At 35.9% G+C, this 22,104-nt stretch overlaps 1 protein-coding gene across 1 annotated transcript; it reads left to right on the forward strand.

Moving 5' to 3' along the window:
• Positions 1-527: 527 nt before the first annotated feature.
• LOC114276536 (nuclear cap-binding protein subunit 1) lies at positions 528-21,610 on the forward strand. The gene is made up of 19 exons (XM_082869625.1): positions 528-872; positions 1,002-1,061; positions 2,142-2,198; positions 2,890-2,961; positions 3,220-3,282; positions 3,938-4,114; positions 4,714-4,845; positions 5,146-5,212; positions 6,211-6,410; positions 7,323-7,393; positions 12,159-12,243; positions 14,045-14,113; positions 14,253-14,371; positions 15,380-15,518; positions 16,889-17,377; positions 18,284-18,583; positions 20,379-20,551; positions 20,652-20,760; positions 21,279-21,610. Exons 1-19 carry the CDS (start codon positions 789-791, stop codon positions 21,399-21,401), a joined length of 2,589 nt encoding a protein of 862 aa, XP_082725751.1. The 5' UTR covers positions 528-788; the 3' UTR covers positions 21,402-21,610.
• The last annotated feature ends 494 nt before the right edge of the window (positions 21,611-22,104 follow it).

Consider the following 22,104-nt stretch of genomic DNA (forward strand, 5'->3'; position numbering starts at 1 on the left):
ACAATGACAAAGTGAAGCGTAGGAAAAGTGTTATGCATAAATATAAAAATCACAATTATAGTTTAAATGTAAAGCTTCTTTTCATTTTGAGACACACATTTCATGCTATTGTATAATTTAAACACCAATTGAATTATCTAACAACAGTAAATACATAAAGTTAAAAAAAAAATGTTTTTTTAAAAAAAAAAACAGAAATATCTTCTTTTCTTTGGGTATAAATTGGGACCAAATAAATTTTTATACTAGTTTTAAAATTTTGATAAATATAAAACAAAATGATTAGCCAACAGGGTTATCTTTTTTAAGCTATTTTGATGTGTTTGGTTCAGCTTAATAATATAGTTTATAATTTTTTGTAAGTCAAAAATCAATTTATTCTTTGAATGGGGAAGGAGAAACTTAATTTATAAGTCAAAAATCAGTTCATGTTCATAATTATAAGGTATAAGCTATTAGACTATAAATTATAAGATATAAACTATTAAACTATAAATTATAATGGCTATCCCACGATTCTACCAAACGGGTCGTATATGAGATGAGCACCGAACAGAGCCTTAATAGATTTGGGCCGGGGTTTATTGAAAAACAGTTTGGGCTGTTTTTTAGCATTGGTGTGGTACTCATATAAAATCCCTTTCAATCAATCCCCTTCTTCCTGTTCCGTTGGTCTCCGCGCTCTGTCTGTCTGTCTGTCTGTTCGAGTTCGCTTTCTCTCACTTGGAACATCTCAATCTCCCATCTGAGGGGTAGCAGCTGGGTTTGTTTAGGGTTTATTGGTTAAAATGAGCAGTTGGAAGAGTTTGCTTCTGCGAATCGGAGAGAATTGTCCCGAGTATGGTGGAATTACCGATTTCAAAGATCACATTGTCAGTATTCTTTCCACTCTCCTCTTCTTTGCACTTTTCAAAAAACCCTAACTTTATTTATTATTTTTCCAGAACAATTGCTTAATGTCACAACTTACGCTGTGTCTCAATTTTATTTTACAATTGCAGGAGACATGCTCTGGTGTGGTTCGGCGAGAGTTAGAGCACTCCGAAACTGATATTTTGCATGTATCTTCTTTTACTTGTTTATTTTTCTTGTATTTTTTTTTAAACTCAAATTGTATAATATATATACACACTAGGGTGTGCTATTAAATTTGTAAAATATAAATTTTGATTTTGAATTAGAAATATATGCAGCGTTTGTTGATGAAGTGGTAAGGGTGTTATTTTTCAAATTCAAATCTTGCGCACTTTACTCTATAATTTTCTTTTTTCTTTTTTGATATAAAAAAATCCACATGGCAAAAAGAGAGAGCAAGCTTCAAGAGAGTAAGTGGGTGTTTGGGAAGTGGGTTTTTTTTTTTTGTAGGTTTTTTTAGTTGTGGGATATTATTAGAGAATTTTTTTGCGTTTGAGAAGATATTTGGGTTTTTTTGTGGTTAGATGTAATGGTTGTAAGAAAAAAAGTGAAATGATTATGGGGTTTGATGTGTTATTTTGTTTGGATTTGTTTTTTTTGGTTTTGTAACTGATTTGTCTTTTAGTGATAAAAAACAAAAAAAAAAAACCTAAAAACTAACTTTCCAAACACCCCCTAAAAGTGATTTGTTCACATATATAATATATATATATATATATGTATATATATATTTGTTAACATACTAGATTGCTTAGGAAGATAGCCCCAAATTTTATAATTGCCGGGAAGAATGCATAAGTTTGCATATCGATTTTACAGTTAGTCTGTTGCTGGCACACTTATGTGACTGCTTGTGAAGTTCTCCCACCACAACATTTGTACTTGTTTAGGGTTCAAGTGTTGGGTGCCAGTCTAAGTATATCAGCAATCATGTTGAATCTACTTTTTATTTGTCTTAGAAATGCTTGGATTGGATTGTGATGTGAGTAATATTTGTTGATCCCTTCCTAATATAGTATATTACTTCACACTACTAGATAACTTAATTTAGATTTGCTATTCTAGGCAACTTTCTGCTGTTTTTGCTATGATTGACGACTTTAATGATTCTTTCCAATGTGCTTTGTGCAAAAACACGTGAATATCAGAGTCTTTTTGGCATTTCTATATTGTTTTCATTATATTTGGATGCTGATATATTTACTTTATTCTCTCCATCTTGACAGTACATTGTCCAGTGTGCTGAACAATTTCCTCACAAGATTCCTCTCTATGGGACGGTGGTGAGACAAATGCTCCTTTTTTATATCCTTTAATATTTTTTTCCTTGTGTCATTTTGGTTGACCCATTCTCTCTGCCTACATTTATGTATACGAGTATAGAAACTATAGATAAGTAGCGTAGAAAAATTCTTGCACTGAACTTTTTTTTCAAAGATTAAGCAAGGTTTGAAGTTTATTGAAACTAAAGAATTGAATTTGAAATTGTACCACGTGGATGTTGACATCTGACATGGTGAAGAGAATGCTTGAATCCAGGATATATAGATTAGGAGTTGCAAGATAATTTTGGGCTGGGTACTACAAAGAAAATCCGTATGTGTAGGGATTCTGGACAGAGATCAGCATAGCCACATGAATAGAACAGTGTTAATCAAATATCTGCCCTTTAAAAGTCCTTAATTTTGCTGCTAAAAACAAATTAGTACAACCTTTGCTACTTCTCTCCGTGTGTGTGTGTGTGTTAGAGCTAGTATCTGTTGTTGTCTGTTTGTAGTTGATCATTTGAGTTGTATATCTCATGGAAGGATTTCTCATCGTTTATGCATCATCTATAATGCTGTTCATTCATTTGAAAATATGGCCGGTCCGGTCTTTTTTATTATGCATTTTGAATCTTTGATTGTTGCTTCTGATGTATGAAATTTTTTGAACTGTTTTTTTGAATATCTGAGAAACTCTCTCTTTGTGCAGGTTGGTTTGTTAAATTTGGAAAATGAGGATTTTGTTAGAAAAGTAGTGGAGAATACTCAAACTACTTTGCAGGTGAGAAAGGCTCCAACCTTGAAAGCATAAGAATATATCTTCTAGTTTTTGTTCTGTAGTTGCAAGCTTTGTTTTTACATTATAATGGGTTTTGTTAAAGTATAAGATAGCGTAAAAGATTGTACATTTTTTATTACATACACTTTCACGCAAAATGTACAATCTGTTTAAGCTTCTTAACATGTGCCCTAAGGGCACACATGCAGTATTTTGCCTTTACTATTACTTGCTTTAGGCTCCTTTCTTGTGTATTTTCAGGATGCTCTAGTTGCTGGAAATTGCAACAGGATTCGTATAATGATGCGGTTTCTCACTGTTATGGTAGGTTTCGTGTATTGTTATCATTTTGTCCTCCATGACTTAGCTAAGTTGAAGGCAAAGTCGGTTCATTGTGAACATTGACATTGCAGTTGGATTTGTTGAATAAAGAATTCATGTATTATAAATCTTTATTGTTCTCCCATTTATTTGAAATGGAAATACAGGGATATAGTAACGGGGACAGTAATGGAGGACCATCCATCTACAAAATTTTGATTTAAGTAAGATGGTGAGATTTAGTAGGCAATCATAGCTTGTACTACCATTCTAACCTCCTTTCCTTCCCTTTTGCAAATTGAGGGAAAAGCTGGTTGTTCACGAATCTCAGGATGTTTCTTATTCTTTTTCTTTATTTAGTTTGGTTTACAATTCTTTATCTTTCACTCTACGCCCTATTTCCAGATGAAGTTCTAGTGACCACCTTTACTGTTCTTACTAATTGGCAATCCTATAGGGTGTCTAGTATGGTTTTTGGCTTAGTCATGCATACCAAGGTCCCTAATATTTCTTTTTTGAGTCATCATCATCAAAATATTGATGTTTATTACTATTAACTATCAAAGCTTCAAATAATAAAATAATATATTGCTTTTAGATCGTATAGTTGTTGCTTTGATGTTCTCTAATGTTAATTTTGCCGTTTTGTTGCCTGTAGATGTGCAGCAAAGTCCTCCAACCAAGTTCTTTAGTGGTTGTCTATGAGACACTATTATCATCCGCAGCAACAACGGTGGATGAAGAGAGAGGAAATCCCTCTTGGCAAGCATGTGCTGACTTCTACATAACTTGCATTCTATCCTGTCTCCCTTGGGGAGGAGCTGAACTTGTCGAGGTATCTATCATTTATTCATTATGTGAGGTTAGCAGGTGGTTACACATTCCGTGGTTTTATCCTGGGTCTCACCGAAGGTGTGGTCAAGGGGTTCCTCCTTAAGAAAAAAAAAGAAACTATCATTTATTTATTATGGTTTCTACCTCCTTCCTTCCTCTTTGTTCTGCTTATTTTTCTTCTGAGTTTTTGGTTCATAAATTTTTTCAACGAAATTAACTGGAATCATTTGCTTTCTAATATATTTAGAACTAAAGTGACTATTAAATAGTTGCATAATTGATAAAATCTTTGGACTAGTGATTTTACCCATATGATTAGATTCAACTCACTGCCTCCACGATACAATTGATGGGACAAAATTCATCTTGCAATGCATTTATGTCAAAATAGGGAGTAAGAGGATTCGTTGTTTGTAATGTTTTGTGCAATTTGGTATCCTGTCCAAATTGCTAGACCCTTTTTTTGCTTCCCGCCAAATAAACTTTTAAACCCTTATTTAGGTTTTTAGGTTAAAATATACTAATGTTTGTTGCTCTTACCTTCTTTTGTAGATCTAAAAGACAACAAATTTTATTTTTCTTTTTCTAATATATTTACAGCAAGTTCCTGAGGAGATTGAGAGAGTTATGGTTGGTGTTGAAGCTTATTTAAGAATTAGAAGGCATACTTCTGATATTGGTTTCGCTATTTTTGAGGATGTTGATTACACTGAGAAAGCTCTTGATGAAAAGGTATTATTTCCTTATAGTAGTTCTCTGTCATTTGATGAATATTGGATGCTGTAAATTTGCTTATCCTTTTTCTGGTAAGAAACCGAAATATTGTTGAGATTGAGTGGTAGAGGTTGTAATATGAGATAATCGGCGTTTTGGTCTGAGTCAGGGTAAGTTTGATTTATCAGGGCTAGTTCGAGGTTTTTGGCTGACAAGTTTATGCATAAAATTATCAAGTACAAGGCTGTCGTTTTGTTGGAATAAATAATGGCTGCAGATTCTCCACTTTTAACTTTTGCCATTATAATTTTATTTCAGGATTTCTTAGAAGATTTATGGGGTCGGATCCAAGATCTATCCAGCAATGGATGGAAACTTGAGAGTGGTATTCTTACGTTCACCTTATTCTGTCAACTTTATTCCTCTCTTTGATTGTTCTCTGCATTAATCATATAAATTTGTCTGTGCAGTTTTATTCAGAATTGTATGCTTTGATTTTATGCAATTTCTGTGTTGATCATTGAAAACTTAATGAGCAAAAGAACTCGAAGTGGTGTAGAACTTTCTAGAGAAGTTTCTTGTTATGAAATGAGAATTGTGTGTGGACTTCTTGATATGATTTCATTTCATGCACTTTCTGTGTTGATCATTGAAAACTTAATGAGCAAAAAGAACTCGAAGTGGTTTAGAACTTTCTCGCGCTTCTATTTATTGTTTCATGTGATGTAGTTGAGGAAGAACTTTAGTTGATGTACTCTCATGATCTCATCCCCTTTATTTAGGTTTGCGGATGGAAAACTTCATCGTTTACCGCATCCTTGAAAGGTGATGAATAGACAGGTCAGCCACATAGATTACCTTTTGATGGGATGAACAATAATCATGAAGTGAAAATAACTCAGTTTGAGCAAAGATTTTGAGGAAGATAGGGATCCAGTTATGCCTGTGTCTCCCCCCCCCCCCCCCCAAAAAAAAAAAAAAAAAAAAAATCATTTCCAACCTTTTTCCTTTATGTGGTTGATTTGAACAGTATGAAGCAGAATATTTCAAGCCAAAGGGACAAGGTAGTTTGGATGAAAACTTAGAAAAGAGTTAACATGTAGGAAAATGTTGTTTCTTGCCTTAATTGAGAGTTTGCTTGAAATTGGAAAGTATATATAGTTTGCCATGGGATGGTGCAACCAGATGTGTAAAATTGTTGTCTTTCAACACATATTTGTAATTCTGAACTATTCAATTGTGGCTGATATCTATTTCTTGCATTGTACTACACTTTATCTGCTGTACAATGAATTTGACCTTCTAGATTTTACATTAAAATTATGGTTATTACTTGGTTTTGTTTCTGTTGCCTGATTTTGTGCAACCTTTTTTTGGTTCTAGTTCCCAGGCCACACCTTTCATTTGAAGCACAGCTGGTTGCTGGAAAAGCTCATGATTTGGAGCCAATTAATTGCCCTGAGCAACCAGATCCACCTGCAGTACTCTCTGCTATCACCTGTGGCAAACAAAAGCATGAGGCTGAGTTGAAATATCCTCAGAGGATACGCAGGCTCAACATATTTCCTGCAAATAAAACTGAGGTAGTGTATTAGTTTAAGATATAATCTTGTGCATTGGTGCTTCTATTCCTATTTTTGTATTTTCTTGTATTTACTTGTTTTTCTGTTTGCTATGCGTTCGCCTTCCCAAACCCTCTTGTGGGGTCAAGGGAAAAGTGATGCTGTGAATAACTAAGTTCCTGGACATGATACTGTATTTTTTCCCCCTCATACTGGAGGGCCCCGGAAGTTGTGTGTTTAGCTTCTTGAGCTTTTTGCGTACTTGGTGGTGTAAACTGTGTAATGCATGTCAATACTTGTGCTAGTTATTCTTTTTTGCATATTATAGTAATTAACTTTTGTCAGATTTAATGAATGTTTCCATAGTGTATAGTTTATAATCATGTATTATGTTTTAGTAATTAATCGAAAAAAAAAAAAAATGTATTATGTTTTAGTGATGTAGTGATTGCTCTCATCATCTTTACCAATAATACAATATTGCATTTTGTTGACTAAGATCTGAAATATATTTTGTGAATGCTTATGAAGACTGACACCACATGCCGAACATCTAATAGGATATAAGATAGCTCTTTTCTTTGTATACATTTAATAAATTTTTGGGCAGACTCTTGTGACAATCCCAACTCCACCCACCCTAGGAGTGTCAGGCGTGAATGGAAGGTATTATGTGTGATGTGTGTCTCTTCTATTAACTATTATGGCAATTAGGACAAGCTTTTGTAATGTTATTACCTTACTAAATCTGTGTATGCAGAAATGTTTTGATTGGAGTGACCTCTATAGTATTTCTTTGAAGTTGTGGAATCTTTGGCATGACTTTTTGTTATATTCTTTAATAGTGACAAATCTTCACTTTGCAAGGATTTTATTGTTGTCCTTCACCTCCTCTTCTTTTTTCCTTTTCTTTTTTCACCCCGTGTATGACAGGATCTGCAACCTATAGATCGCTTTGTTGTGGAAGAGTATTTGCTGGATGTGCTTTTGTTCTTGAATGGCTGGTTTGTACTCGTCACTGACTCATTATTGTTATGATTTTAGCTCAATATCAGCATCATCATTTATGCCTTATTAACTTCATTGAGTTATTGCACTAGTAGGTTAATATTATTTCCAGTTTGTCAGATGCATTTAGTTACTTTGGGTAGATAAATGATTCAAATAGCCTAGAAAGTAGAAATATTGTTTACTTAAAGTTTAATCTTTGTCAAGGATTACTACAGAGACACCTAATGAGGATGCAATTCCAAGCATGAATAGATTCCAAAACTTAATGTGTACTGTGTTAATGTCTTTTTGAGGGAGGTCTTATGGAAAATGTTGAAACTTAATTTGGGTGGTTTTCCCCTGGCAATGGGGACTTATTTCATGTTGATCTTGGGTATAAATTTTGGGGATGTTCGTTGTGTGTATTTTACATGTGTATTTTTGTTGATAAGTAAAGCAATTTCATTAAGGTGCTGCAGAAAAGGAGGCAGAACCCTGTACAAACAAACAATGTATACTTCAAAATAGAAAGGCAAAATGTTAAAATGTACCTACACCTACCACCACCTACTACCACACCTACTACACCTACCACCAATGTACCCTCACCTACTCCTCACCTACTACCCAAATCCTCTCCTATATAATAGGAATCCTTGTAATATCAAAATCACAACACATCAATATCAATCAATAATACATAAATTTTTACATGGTATCAGAGCAAGGTTAAGAAATTAGTATTTTTCGCTTCACCGGCGGGCGGCAACCTTGCCTTGGCCGCCCGCCGGACCTCAACCTATGCCGCTTATTTTCTACACATACCTTCCCATCATTGCCCAAATCCACCTGTCTCTTTATCTGTAACCAGTCGAACCCGCTTGATGGGGCCATAAGCCTCAAACTCCCTTTTGATTTTGCTCTCCGATGTTTCATAATTAAGCCTAGCAACAAAGAGTGTCTTGTATGGGTCTCCAGAAATATTTGGGTCGTTAGTTGGATCATATTTCTCAAGCTCTTCTGCAGCCTTTTTTGAACCCTCCTCCAGCCGTAATGTGTGGATTCTAGCCCTTCTTTGTGCAGGAGTTTCACCCTTCTGGACAGGTGGTTCACATTCAGGATCACCTTTCTCAGCAAAATTAGTCACAAAATGCGCCATTCCTGTATACTGTGGGTTTTTTCTCTTTTAAGGGGCCTTACAAAAAAAAATAAAAATAAAAAAAAAATAAAAAAATAATGTCTCAATTGATCGTCTGATTGTGCCTCCATCATGGCAGCCGTAGGCCACTACATATAGACAGCATCCTGAGATGTCTGATTCAATCCCGTGGCACAGAAAGGGTTCCCGATGGGGGTCCTGTAACTAAGGGAAGCTTGGGTTCTCAGCATCTGACCCAACTGAGGAAGAACGTTATCATACTGCACAAATGGAGGTTGAATCCGGCACCGCCCTTCATCCAGAAGTTTCGTGGCAAGACCATCATCGTCAAATCCGGTGCCGCCGCCATGAAATCCTCGTCCTCCGTCATCTCCGACCTCGTCCTCCTCTCCTGCGTCGGCATCCGCCTCGTCTTCGTCCACATCGATGGCCCCGAGATCAACCAATGGCTGTTGACGACAAAGTCTCCCTGTTCCTCGTCGGCCATGGAAATCATCTCCATGTTCCTCGTCGGCACAGTCAACAAACACCTCGTCTCCCTCTCCTATCACACACATGATACCTGAATGGAGAAGATAACCAATCTCTCTCTTGGGTTCCATCACTTGACCGATTTCTCTCTCTTTTCAAACTCATTTTACTTTTCTTCTTTTATTTCTTTATTTTTTCTTTTCATCCCTTTTCCATCATCAACCCGCAGATACACACACACACTTGCACTATTCCAACCCATCTTTTTTTCTTTTTCATTCTTTCCACACACTCATGTTCCCCACTCAATTGTTTTACTCTATCTTTTGAAAAGCAACTCGTGGGCTTGTTCCCACCATACTATTATACTATATTCTATTATTATTATTATTATTTAAAAAAAAAAAAAAACCATTGCAGGTTTTCACAAAACCGTGGGTCACGAAACCTTGTTTTCATTATTCTTTCTTTGCACACAAAAAAAAAAAAAAAACCACAAACAACACAACCACACCCACAGTGGGATTTTTCTTCTTTACTCAGCCGCAGGTCTCTTCTTTTTGCCTCCGTCCTGAGCAGCCCTTGCCGGTGTTGCCTCCGTGTTTCCCACTCCACTGGGCACGATCACTACTCCCTGCTCCTCCACTGCAGCATATGGCGTCCCTCCAAATCGGAACATCACGGTGGCCTTCCGCTTCAGCTCCTTGTTTTCTGCCCTTAGCACGCTTATCTCTGCTCGCGCATCCTTATACATGCGTTGGAGCAGAGCCAGCTGGGAGTTTAACTGTTGCACCTCATTTGTCCTGCTCTGCAGCCGGTGCGACAAATTTGTGACCGCAGTCATGGTTTCCACGCATGACTTCAGAGTATATTGATTGGCCTCAATATCAGTTTGCACCGCCATTTTTTGCTCCACCGACCGCATCGGAAAGTTCAACGGAGCAAACACAGAGGTGTTTGGTTGAGGTTCACTGGCCACCGCACCAGTTATTTCTCTTGTGGACTCATTCAGTTCTGGAAAGAGCGTAAGTAGCCCACGGGAAGAGGAGGCCATGTTTTGGGTAGCTGGACGGGAAGAAGAGGCCATGTTGCTGAGTGTTTCAGAGACGGGTTGGTTACAGAGTATTACAGAGTTTCTCTCTCAGGCAAGGAAGATTTTTTCAGAAGATTTTAGCAGGTTTTCTGCCTCAGCCTCCGCATTGATTTATATAGAACATGACGAAGAGGCCGACACGCGCACTGTCGATCACGTGCATCACCGCGTGTCTGGCGCTCCTTTTGATGGCTCGTCTTTTTATGGATTGGGCACGCCTTTTGATGGCACGCCTTTTGATAGATTGGGCACACCTTTTGAGGGTGCGACTTTATAAGGGTCCGACAAGACTCTGTAAACTGTCCCGACATTGATTCCGGTTAGCTCCTTTATGGGTCCGACAAGACTCTGTAAACTGTCCCGACATTAATTCCGGTTAGCTCCTTCATGGGTCCGACAAGACTCTGTAAACTGTCCCGACATTGATTCCGGTTAGTTTCTACAAGGGTCCGACAAGACTCTGTAAACTGTCCCGACATTGATTCCGGTTAGTTTCTACAAGGGTCTAGCAAGACTCCGTAAACTGTCACAACAACTGTCACAACAGTGTCTGTTACAACGGTCCGACATGACCCCATAAACTGTCTTCTACATGGTTATGACACCCCCATACAATGTCCTCTACAACGTTATGACACCACCATCCAGTGTCTTCACCAATGGTCTGACACGACCATACAGTGTCTCTTATCCTCTTTTATTTTTATGTATTTTCTTGTTTTGTAACTCTCTCCAAACTCAAGTTGGTTAGTTCCTATCCTCCTTGAGTTTGCGGGGGGCTGTTAAAATGTACCTACACCTACCACCACCTACTACCACACCTACTACACCTACCACCAATGTACCCTCACCTACTCCTCACCTACTACCCAAATCCTCTCCTATATAATAGGAATCCTTGTAATATCAAAATCACAACACATCAATATCAATCAATAATACATAAATTTTTACACAAAACTATACCCTCCTATAGATCTTCTGTCACTCCCAAAATGTCAACGAAAGAAGATTTAAAAAAAAAGGAAATCTCCCTAGCCCCGAGACTCATAAGTAGTGGTTAATGGAGTTGAAGTTGCCAATTTTATTTTTGATTTTTTTAATAGATACAAGCATTGCTCCTTTGAATCACAAAATCATGCTTTCTTCATTTTCAATAATATCTTCTATTCCTTCCTATGAAGCACAGATACTCCAAAATAGGTGCTATACGAGAATACGAATACACGTCCGATACCGCGGAATACGTATCGGATACTATAAATAAGTATCCGATTTTTTATTTTTTTTAATTTCAGATACGTAAGGGGACACGAAGGATACTTGAGGGATACGGCAAGATACGCGAGGCATACGCCAAATAGTATCCAATTTTTTTTCTAATTATTATTTTTTATATTTTAATATACCAAATAAGTATATAATTTTTTTTCCAATTTTTTTATTATTTTATATTTATATTTTTTTCAATGGTCAATACTCTCCACTCTTGTTCTTCTTCTTTTTTTTGCCCCCCCCCCCCTATTTATTAGGCTACTTTATTTAATTTTTTTCGGGTTCCCTACACTATTTTAATGTAAGTATTTCTTTACCAAATTTTTAATTTTAGGAACTTTAATGTTAGTATTTCTTTATTTAATAGGAACCCGTCTCTTTATTTATTAATTTGCTTTAAGTTTTATTTTCATGCATATTCCATTATAAAAATTATAAAAATATATTTTTTTACGAACGTATCCCTGCTGTACCCGTATCTTACTTTTTCAGATCCGTATCACCGTATCTCGTATCTCGTATCCGTGCTTCCTAGATTCCTTACCCTTCAAACACAACTCATCTAGCAAAGAGAAACAGTCTAATTTGCATGAGAGAATACCAAGCAAAGAGAGATATTGTGCACCATACTTGATTTGCTGTTGTGGTGCTCATGTTTCTTACCAATTTTCAATATTTTATAGTCAAATACATTTGTTTATCAAAATTATGCAATGTTAGTGCTGAGATTTTTTCAACCTCATTATTCTTTTTTTGTTGTTTCACGTTCATGCAAAGCTAGTCGAAAGGAATGTGCTTCCTGCATGGTTGGGCTACCTGTTCCTTTCCGATATGAATATCTCATGGCTGAGACCATATTCTCTCAGGTAAAAAATGATGTTTGCTCCATTTCTGTTTCTTAAATAATATTGAGTGGCTAAGTTGTTTTTATTCAAGTTCATAATTAGTTTTTGCTCGGTTTTTATGTAACATAAATATGATATAGTTTGTCTATGTGAGAAGTATGCCACATTTGGATATTTTTCATATGTGTCATGTGTAATCACAATTGTCTTATTATTATTTTTTTTCTCAATTTTATTAAAATGACTTTCCTTCTGTATGGATATTGAGGAATCATGGTGTCAGAAGTTAGTTAGATGAGATCAGTAAATTCTTTTTTATTTAAATTGATTTGAAGAAGTGAGCCTACATTTATCTTTTGGGATAATGGGAAGAAGTCTTTTGTCAAACTATTGGGTTTTTTTTTTTTTTTGGTGATGTGGAAAAGCTAGGAGAGGAAAATACCAGTAGGTGGTGGATATCTGCTCCAAAAAGTAAGAAAGACTGTATGCAAACAAGATTGGAAAAATGAAGGATAATTACATACAATGGGGGAATGCTTATATGCTGGAAAGGTGGCCTCTTCAGTTGGCTGTCATCCTGAATCCACTAGATTGAAGTCATCATCACATGATATGACAATTCCAACAACACCACTTTGTGGATATGGTGGTTTTCCAAATACAATGATCATGATGGTCAAATTGTTTTCCATGAGGATGCCCTACGGACTTTTTAGAGATGGATTTCAACTATAAACTATAAAGAACAGTAAGTGCACAGAACCAAAAAAACAAGTGGTATAATTGGCATTTGAATTGTGGTAAAGGACTTGTTGGACCTGGAAATCGACAGGTGGGTGAAGAAAAAGGTTTAAAATGAAAATGGCATATGTTTGATGAATCGATTAAAGCGATTTTTTTACGTAGTCTACCGAGAAAGAAGTAAAGTTTTATCACCAAAAAAAAGGGCCATGATTGGATAGCCTTCTGTGAGACTAAGTTACAATAAGTGATGTCTCCCGTTATGTCATTTGTGACAAATAACACTGGTTGTAGACTTCATACATGCATACATATAAACACTTATGCATGCAGGAATGTGTACATATGTACAGACATTCCTATGTGAATTCATATGTGCAGGAGTTCATAAAATTAGAATCTGTAATTGAGTTTAGAAAATATAAGTCTCTAATGGAGTTTGACGTGTATCACAGATGATATGATAATTCTCATTAGGGGGGCAGTGAGGAGGTCCATTTTTACTGGTCTATGGTGTTCTGAAATGGCCTGGGAGGCTTTTGAGATGTATCACAGGCATGAGTTGCAGTAACTTTGAACTGGGGTTTTGGGACTTGTTGGAGATCTAAAAAACCACCAGTGGGTGAAGAGAACGGTTTGAAATGAGCATGGCATTAGTTTGGAGTAATGCAATAAAAGAAGTGTTTTGAGGTGTTGTTTATCACTAAAAGGGTCATTTATTGGATCACCATATAATGAGGCAATGTCAGAGTCAGAGAGTTCCAAATATTATCACCATGAGATAAATAATACTCCATGAAAAGTTTAGCAGATTCATACATACATTCAGGCATGAATTGTATAACTATACAAATACATACAGACATTCCAGCATGAATGCATATCATCTGTATGTGCACGAGTTGGGCAAGTAAAAAAGCTACTAGCATAGTTTGACTTGTATACAAAGGGTATAATAATTTTATCATCATGGTTCTTTTGCTAGTTAAAATCTATGTTTGTTAAAAAATTTCCTTATTTCAATTAGATTGGTTTTCTCTATTGACAAGAAACACCCACTTTTTTCTTGTTTCCCCTGCAGCTACTCTTGTTGCCTCACCCCCCGTTCAAGCCAATGTATTACACATTGGTTATTATTGACCTCTGTAAGGTATTGGAATCTGTTCATTTGATTAAATGTTATCTTTTGGTTCCGGTGGATATACTATTGAGGCTTCAAGAATGCAATTATGTAGATTGGTGAGTTTTCTTGCATTTGCAAAGCTTCTGACTGTAAGGTTTTATTTTAGGCTCTTCCAGGGGCCTTTCCAGCTGTTGTTGCTGGTGCTGTACGTGCTCTTTTTGATAAAATAGCTGATTTAGATATGGAATGCCGAACACGCCTCATCCTTTGGTTCTCTCACCATCTGTAAGTTCAGGCTAATACATATTTTCCTGTTTTTGATGATGTTGAATTTAACTGATGCTCTTAAGCATAATGGCACCTTATAGGCCTTGGAATGTTCTTTTGGTTACACTTTAAATGAAAAGGTGGATTAAGGCATCTAGTTCGTGAAATTTGGTTCAATATAGTAATTTAAATCCATGATTCCATTATTGATGGACTGTTTTTGTATCTAATTGGGAAACTGTTGGGAATGTTTTCAGAGAGAATCGTAGAATGATTTTAATATGGAATACACAGCATACATGCAGTTGAAAATGAGAAAAAAAAATCTTCGAAATAGTGTTCAATCGTCAAATATATTGGCAATTCTCCAGGGATAGTTTTAGGTACCGTTTGGTTTACTTTTCAAAACTCAATTATTTTTATATCATGATTCGTATCAAAACTCATAACCAAACAAATTTTTAAAATACAACTCAAAATTACTTTCAAAGCTCCTCTCTTCTCTTTTTTTAATATTATTATTATTAATCAATTAATCAATCACTTTTTCTCTCTCCTCTCTCATCTCTCCTCTCTCCTCTCACATTTTCTCACATCCTATACATCAATCAATCAAAAAAGAAATAAAAAAAATTACAAATCATCTCAAAACTATTTTCAAAACTCAACCAAACAATTTTTTTCTTTTTAAATCATGATTCAAAAACTCAAAACACAACTCCACCCTCAAATCATAATTCTAAAACTAAACCAAGCGGACCCTTAGTTTTATTTTTTTTCATTTGATGAGGTGTACGGTATAGAGGGAAAGTTTTGGGGATCTTTAGAAAATTGCCATTGCATGCATTTGTCAATTTGCAAATGTTCTAAGATTGATGAATTTGCCATGTCTTGTCTTCATCCTTTTGTACTGTGTGCATATAGAACAATTTTTTCTCCTGCAATTGTTTGCCTTCAGTCATTTTTGAATAATGCCTTCTTGATTTTTTATTTGTTAAATTTGTTGGTGGCTTCTTGGTTTTGCAGATCAAACTTCCAATTCATTTGGCCCTGGGAAGAATGGGCTTATGTCTTAGACCTTCCAAAATGGGCACCACAACGTGTTTTTGTTCAGGAGGTCTTGGAGAGAGAAGTCCGTTTGTCATATTGGGACAAAGTTAAGCAGGTAGTAAAGTATGCCGAACTGCTAATACATTGACGGCGGCTTATTCAATTTTCTTCAGAAATTAGATTTGAATATTGTGACTGGGTGACATAATAGAGTGGGAGATTTTGCGGGGTTTGACATGAAAAAGAGCATTTAGTAATCTAGATGTTGGCAAGGGCCTCAATTTCCTTGTCAATAATGCTACAGTTGACCATATTTTCTACCACATTTTGTTCATATCCACAACTGTTGAATATTAATGGTGCTCACCCTTTACATTTGTGGTTGTGGATGTGCCACGTCAGGTGGTAAATTAAAAATTGTTTGGCCTTCTCCTTTTTCTTCATATGAATCAATTGCTGCAACATGTAGTTCAATTGCCAAAAAACAAGTATTGCAACAAGTACTTCATATTTTCTGCATGTTATAAATTTCATGATACTGATTGGATATTTGATTCCATTCGATATAGTAGTTACATGTTGTATTGTCAAATTTTAACTTTGAAATCATACATGTGTGCCTCAGGTGGACTTGTACAAATTGTCATTAGATGGTTTCATTTTTGGACAGAAGGGGATGGGTAATTAGTTGTGTTGAACTTACACTAAGTACCCTGTAGTGATCATTTTGCACTGCAGTGCAATTATGGAAGTTGAATTTTACTTGAATGGAAACGTTCATGTATCTGCCTTGTCTTCAACTAGGGGAAAGTGGAAGGAAGAGGAAAAATTTTAGGTAGTGTTTGGTAGAGTTTTAGAATTATGATTTGAGAATAGAGTTGTATTTTGAGTTTGTGAGTTTTGGAATTATGATTTGAAAAGAAAAAAGTTGTTTAGTTATGAGTTTTGAAAAGAGTTTTCAAAACTTAATTTAAAAACTTATAATTCATAGCCACACACACAACTCAAAAGTCTATTGAAAATTCTGTTCAAAATTCATAACCAAACTCCTTTTAAAATTCAATTCAAAAAAAAAATTGCATTTTGGTCTAAAAATAATAATTTCTACATTTAAAAAATATCAAAAACAAATATTTTTTTTTTTTCAAATAACAGGTGGCGATTGGCAATTGCCAAAAAAAAAAACTCTATTCCGGTCAACTGGCCAGACATCCGAGGATGTCCGGGGGGACCACCCAAAGCGCAAATTCAAAAATCAAAAACTCACACTACTAAACATGCATTGGAATGTGTTTTCAAATGTGGCGTTGGAATTAATTTTTGAAAACTTCAACCAAATATAACATTGGAATGTAGGGGTAGAATTATAATTTGAAAGCTATACCAAACACAGCATGTTTCCTTAATTCTAAAATAGTATGCTTCTCACCTGCATTTGGCATAGAAGAGTTTTGATATTTTTTTTCATGTATTTTGTCTGCATAGAGCATTGAGAATGCCCCTGCTTTAGAGGAGTTGCTTCCTCCAAAGGGTGGACCAAACTTCAAATACAGTGGCGAAGATGGAACTGAACATGCACTTTCTGTGGAACTCAGTGGCATGGTGAAAGCAAGGCAAACTATCCGTGAAGTTATTTCATGGATGGAAGAAAATGTAATGCCGGCTCATGGTTTTGAAATTACGCTCAGTGTGATTGTTCAGACCCTTCTTGACATTGGTTCAAAAAGCTTTACTCATTTGATCACTGTCTTGGAGCGGTATGGCCAAGTGATTGCAAGGATTTGTACTGATCAGGACAAGCAAGTGATGCTGATAGCTGAAGTGAGCTCTTATTGGAAGAACAGTGCCCAAATGACAGCTATAGCCATTGATCGAATGATGGGTTATCGGCTTATATCTAATTTGGCCATTGTGAGATGGGTCTTCTCTCCAGCAAACATAGAGCAGTTTCACACCACTGACCATCCATGGGAGGTACACAACTGCATCATCTGCTATATAGTGAATTATCTTTTCCACAGAATTCTTGATCATTTCTTTTTTCTTTGTTCGTGCAAAATTCCTATTTTTATCTGACGTGGATTTGATGTCATATTCTGGATGAGCAATTGATATTTTTGGTTATAGCAAACTTATTGTTGAAAATGGGGGAGAACACATAGCCTGATGGAAGATTAGGAAACAATGTATTTGCTTCATTAGAGTTGCATGGAAAGTCTAGTGTTTGACCCCTTCAATTATATACAAGTTAACAATTTCCAATTTCCCAACAGCAATTACTACCCTCAGCATCATGTTTGGAAATATTTGATAAACAGTACACTACAAATTTATGGCTGCTTCACCTTCCATATGATCTGCACAAAGTGAAGGAAGCATCATCAGAGAAAATCTTCCATAGGGCTCAAGGGCTGCATAATATATGAAAAGGTCATTCCCAGTATCACAATTCATATGTTTGGCCATTCCTGTCTCCTTCACTGTGACCACATAATCAGGATTTGTATTTTTCGTGATCTTCATTGGGTCAACCTTTTCACTTCTGGTTCCTTGTGGTAGTAGTTATCTGTTCTTCCTTCGCATACTCACTTTTTACTGTCCAAGAATTATTCATACAATCACTTGTGATACCAATATGATGTTTAGTTGGATGTTATCATAGCTATTATTAATATACCACCTGAGCTGGACAATTTTTCTGTTTTGTGCTATCCCAAATCAAATGGGAAAGAATTATGTTGTTTCTGTTATCTTTCAAGATGTATGTGATTTGTTTCTCTATATAATTTTTTTTTTTTTTAAAAAAAAAATTAAAAAAATTAAAACAGATACCTTTTTGACTGGTTGTAAACATTTTTGCCCTTTGTTCATGCTTTACAGATTCTTAGAAATGCTGTTAATAAGACATACAATCGTATTTCTGATCTAAGAAAAGAGATTTCAGTCCTCAAGAACGGTGTTGTGTCAGCTGAGGAAGCTGCAACTAAAGCCAAAGCTGAGTTGGAGGGCGCTGAGGCAAAGCTTACGCTTGTAGATGGTGAGCCTGTTCTGGGTGAAAACCCTGCGAGATTAAAGCGTTTGAAAGCTAATGCAGAAAAAACAAAAGAGGCGGAGGTATCTGTTTGTGAATCTTTGGAGGCAAAGGAGGCTTTGCTTGCTCGAGCCCTTGAAGAAAATGAGGTACCTTTTACAAATGTTATGTACACATTGTCATTCTTTTTTCCAAAGAAAAAAAAAAAAAAAAAAAAACTATGCAACTATTTCTTGTTACAATGTCATACTGTTTCATAGAAGAAGTACATTTCATATTTGCAATATATGCACGATGTGGACAACTATTAGATTGCCTGCTAAAGAGACAAGTGAATTTCCAATTACTATAGAGTTACACCAAGGATCAACCTTAAGTCCTTATCTTTTTGCTTTAGTTATGAATGAGTTGACGAGAAATATTCAGGATTTGTGCCATGGTATATGTTTTTTGCAGATGATATCGTGTTAGTGGATGAAATTAGAGGAGTTAACACTAAGTTGGAGACTTGGAAAGAAACACTCGAATCTAAACATTTTTGTTATTTAGGATCGATTATTACAACGGCTGGGGAGATTAGAGCAGATGTGATCCATAGAATTAAGGCGGGGTGGCTTAAGTGGCGTAGTGCGTCTGAGGTAATGTGCGATAAATGAATACCCACTAGACTAAACGGCAAGTTCTATAGAATGACTATTAGACCAACGATGTTGTATGGGTCGAAATGTTGGGCAATTAAAAAATAACATGTAAATAAGATGAGTGTTGCTGAGATAAGAATGCTAAGGGGATGTGTGGCAAGATTAGAATAGATAGAGTTAGGAATGAGTATATTCGAGAATGGATAGTAGTATCGATGGAAAATAAGTTGAGAGAAAATAGATTGAGATGGTTTGGTTATATACAATGGAGACCAACAGAGGCAGTAGTGAAGAGATGCGATACAGTGACGGTAGATGGAAGTGTTAGAGGAAAGGGCAGACCTAAATTGATGTGGGCTAGTGTAATAAAAAGAGATATGAACCTCCTTAATTTGACTAACGAAATGACCTTGAATAGAGTTGAGTGAAGAAGAATTCATGTAGTCGACCTCATTTGATGGGACTTAAGGCTTGGTTTGGTTTGGTTTATGCAAGATGCGGAATCTATTGTATAAGAATTTTGCCATCGTGGCTATAATTTTCCATTCTTTTGCTTTTTGTTGGTGTGAATTTGTTTGTCAGCGCCGTCTTCTTTATCATTTCATGTTGGGTAAATTACACCCTCCCTTGAGGATGACAGAAGATGCACTGAGCCTCCCAAATTTGGCATAATTATTTTGGGCTCCCTTAAGGTTTTAATTCCATTATATTTGGCCCTTTTTTTAATCAATAATTCGTTAGTCATATAGATGAAAAAATGATGAATACATGTCTTCTGTATTGAAATGTATATTTTGCCTTGTTTATCACTCTGTCTACAGACCATCTACATTCGTTCCGGATGCTTTAGCTTTACTAAAAGGGAGGTCGGTGTAATTATGCTAAAGTTGTGGGACTTGTTGTATTTTCTCTATATCTCAAGGGTAATCAGTGTAATTTGTCCTTTTATATTTCATTTGTCGGTGTAGAGAGAGTGAAGCTTTTGCTTCTGGATCAAGTCAAATAACTAAAATTTTGTGTGCAGTCCTGGGCCTTGCCCTCCTTTTTTGTCTCCTATTCTGAAGTATTCCCTCCACTGGGGGTTTTGGTATGTGTTATGAATTAGTTGATGTCAACTTTTTAATTACTGAAAGGAAGGGGCCAGTGGGAAAGGAACCTCTGTGTTGAATCCATTCCAAATTCCACCTGTTTGATTGTGCAGTGAAATTGCTGACTTGGCCTTGCACATGCTTGTAAAGTACAAATCAACCTGCACCAATTTCTTTAGTCCATAGCTTATTGACATTTTAACTGGCATGTACAGGCATTGTTCCTTTCCTTGTTTAAAAACTTCTCAACTGTTATGATGGAACGTATACATGATGCATTTAGAGATGGAACATTGCGCCAGTCCCACCAAGCGGATGAAATGGCAATTGACCTTGAAGACTCATCTGCAATGGAGTTGGACAAAGAGAATGGAAAACCTAAGAAAAGGTTCCCCACCGATCCTTTCTCATTTCTAGCAGTTGTATCTTTGCAAGTGGTGTATTGATAGTCTTTGTTTCTTTTTGTTGGTTTTGGGCCAAATTGGTAGCCATTCAAATGGAGAACGGGCCAATGGTTTTAATGTTGGTGAAAAAGAGCAGTGGTGTTTATCAACACTGGGTTACGTGAAGGCCTTTTCAAGGCAGTATGCTTCTGAGGTAAGTGTGGTTTATGGTAGCTCTGCCTCACTATCTTCTCGAATTTCTCCACAGTATTGCTTCTAGCCATTCAATTCTTATGTAATCTTCTCTCATTTTGGGACTCAGTTTCTACACAATTTGCACATATGATTGGGTATATACATCTTTAGTGGCCTATATTTAAAAGACCAATTTGCCATTTTGAAAAATTTACCAGCAAATAAAATGCAATGCATTGTCCTACTGACATTTCAGGAAACCTCTAGGAGAATTAATTTACAGCTGCCTATATTGGTTAAATTTAACGCTGGTTGACAAAAGTAGTGGTGTTGGATTTTATTTTTGCTCCAAAATTAGAATGGCTTTGTTGCTGGTGAAACAAAAATTGAACTTTATGAGATTTGTTCCAGAAATTTCCTCTACTTCATGCCCAGATAGATCCTAGATTTCTTTAGAATGAGAGTAATTGCACCTGATTCCTGATTTGAACCTTTTTAGTCCTTTTTCTTTTAATTGGTTTATAATGTTTTCGACAGATATGGCCCCATATTGAGAAGCTCGATGCAGAGGTATTCACAGAGAATGTGCACCCTCTTTTCCGCAAGGCTGTCTATTCTGGGCTGAATCGACCTTTGAATGACTTGGGATCTGGTCAATAGTTTTGGTGACATTTTCTTTTGACATGAGGTGTTTTGATAGTGGATGTAAAATGAGCGGAAATAAATGATATTGGGATGGTTAAGTTTGTACTGAGGGTAGCTATATCTGTTAAATTTGTAGAATAACTGGGGATATTAGAAGTTTGAGCAGCAGGATGGTGGTAATTTAGGACTTCATTTTTAAAAAAAAATTCACCTATTTTAAGACATTTTTCATCCCAATCCTGATATTAAGCAATGCTTTGTGGGCATCTATTAGCATTTTTGGGTGAGTACTCTAAATCATGGTTTTCACCTCGTGGTCAAGTGTATGTTCATAGTTGAGTTCTATGTGGTTTTTAGTTTTTTCTCTTCAATTCAGAAATGCAAAAAATTAAAGCTTTTAATGAAAATAGAAAATTATGACTTATGCAAAACATAGGGGAAAATGACTATATATGGGTTAATTGAAGAAATTAGTTGTGTTAAATTTTTAAAAATTAAGGAGCTCACAAGTGAAAAAAAAAAATTATTGGCTGATCTAAGAGTTATATCTTTTATCAAGTACAATTCACCATGTCTTTTTCAAGTTCCTCAATTACTTAATATCTTTTACCAATTACAATTCACCAGGTCTTTTTCAAGTTTCTCAGTTACTTAATATCTTTTATCAATTACAATTCACCATGTCTTTTTTAAGTTTCTCAATTACTTAATATAAATT

This window comes from Camellia sinensis, chromosome 5, assembly GCF_055761805.1.
Source record: "Camellia sinensis isolate YWXY chromosome 5, ASM5576180v1, whole genome shotgun sequence".
NCBI classification, from domain to species: domain Eukaryota; kingdom Viridiplantae; phylum Streptophyta; class Magnoliopsida; order Ericales; family Theaceae; genus Camellia; species Camellia sinensis.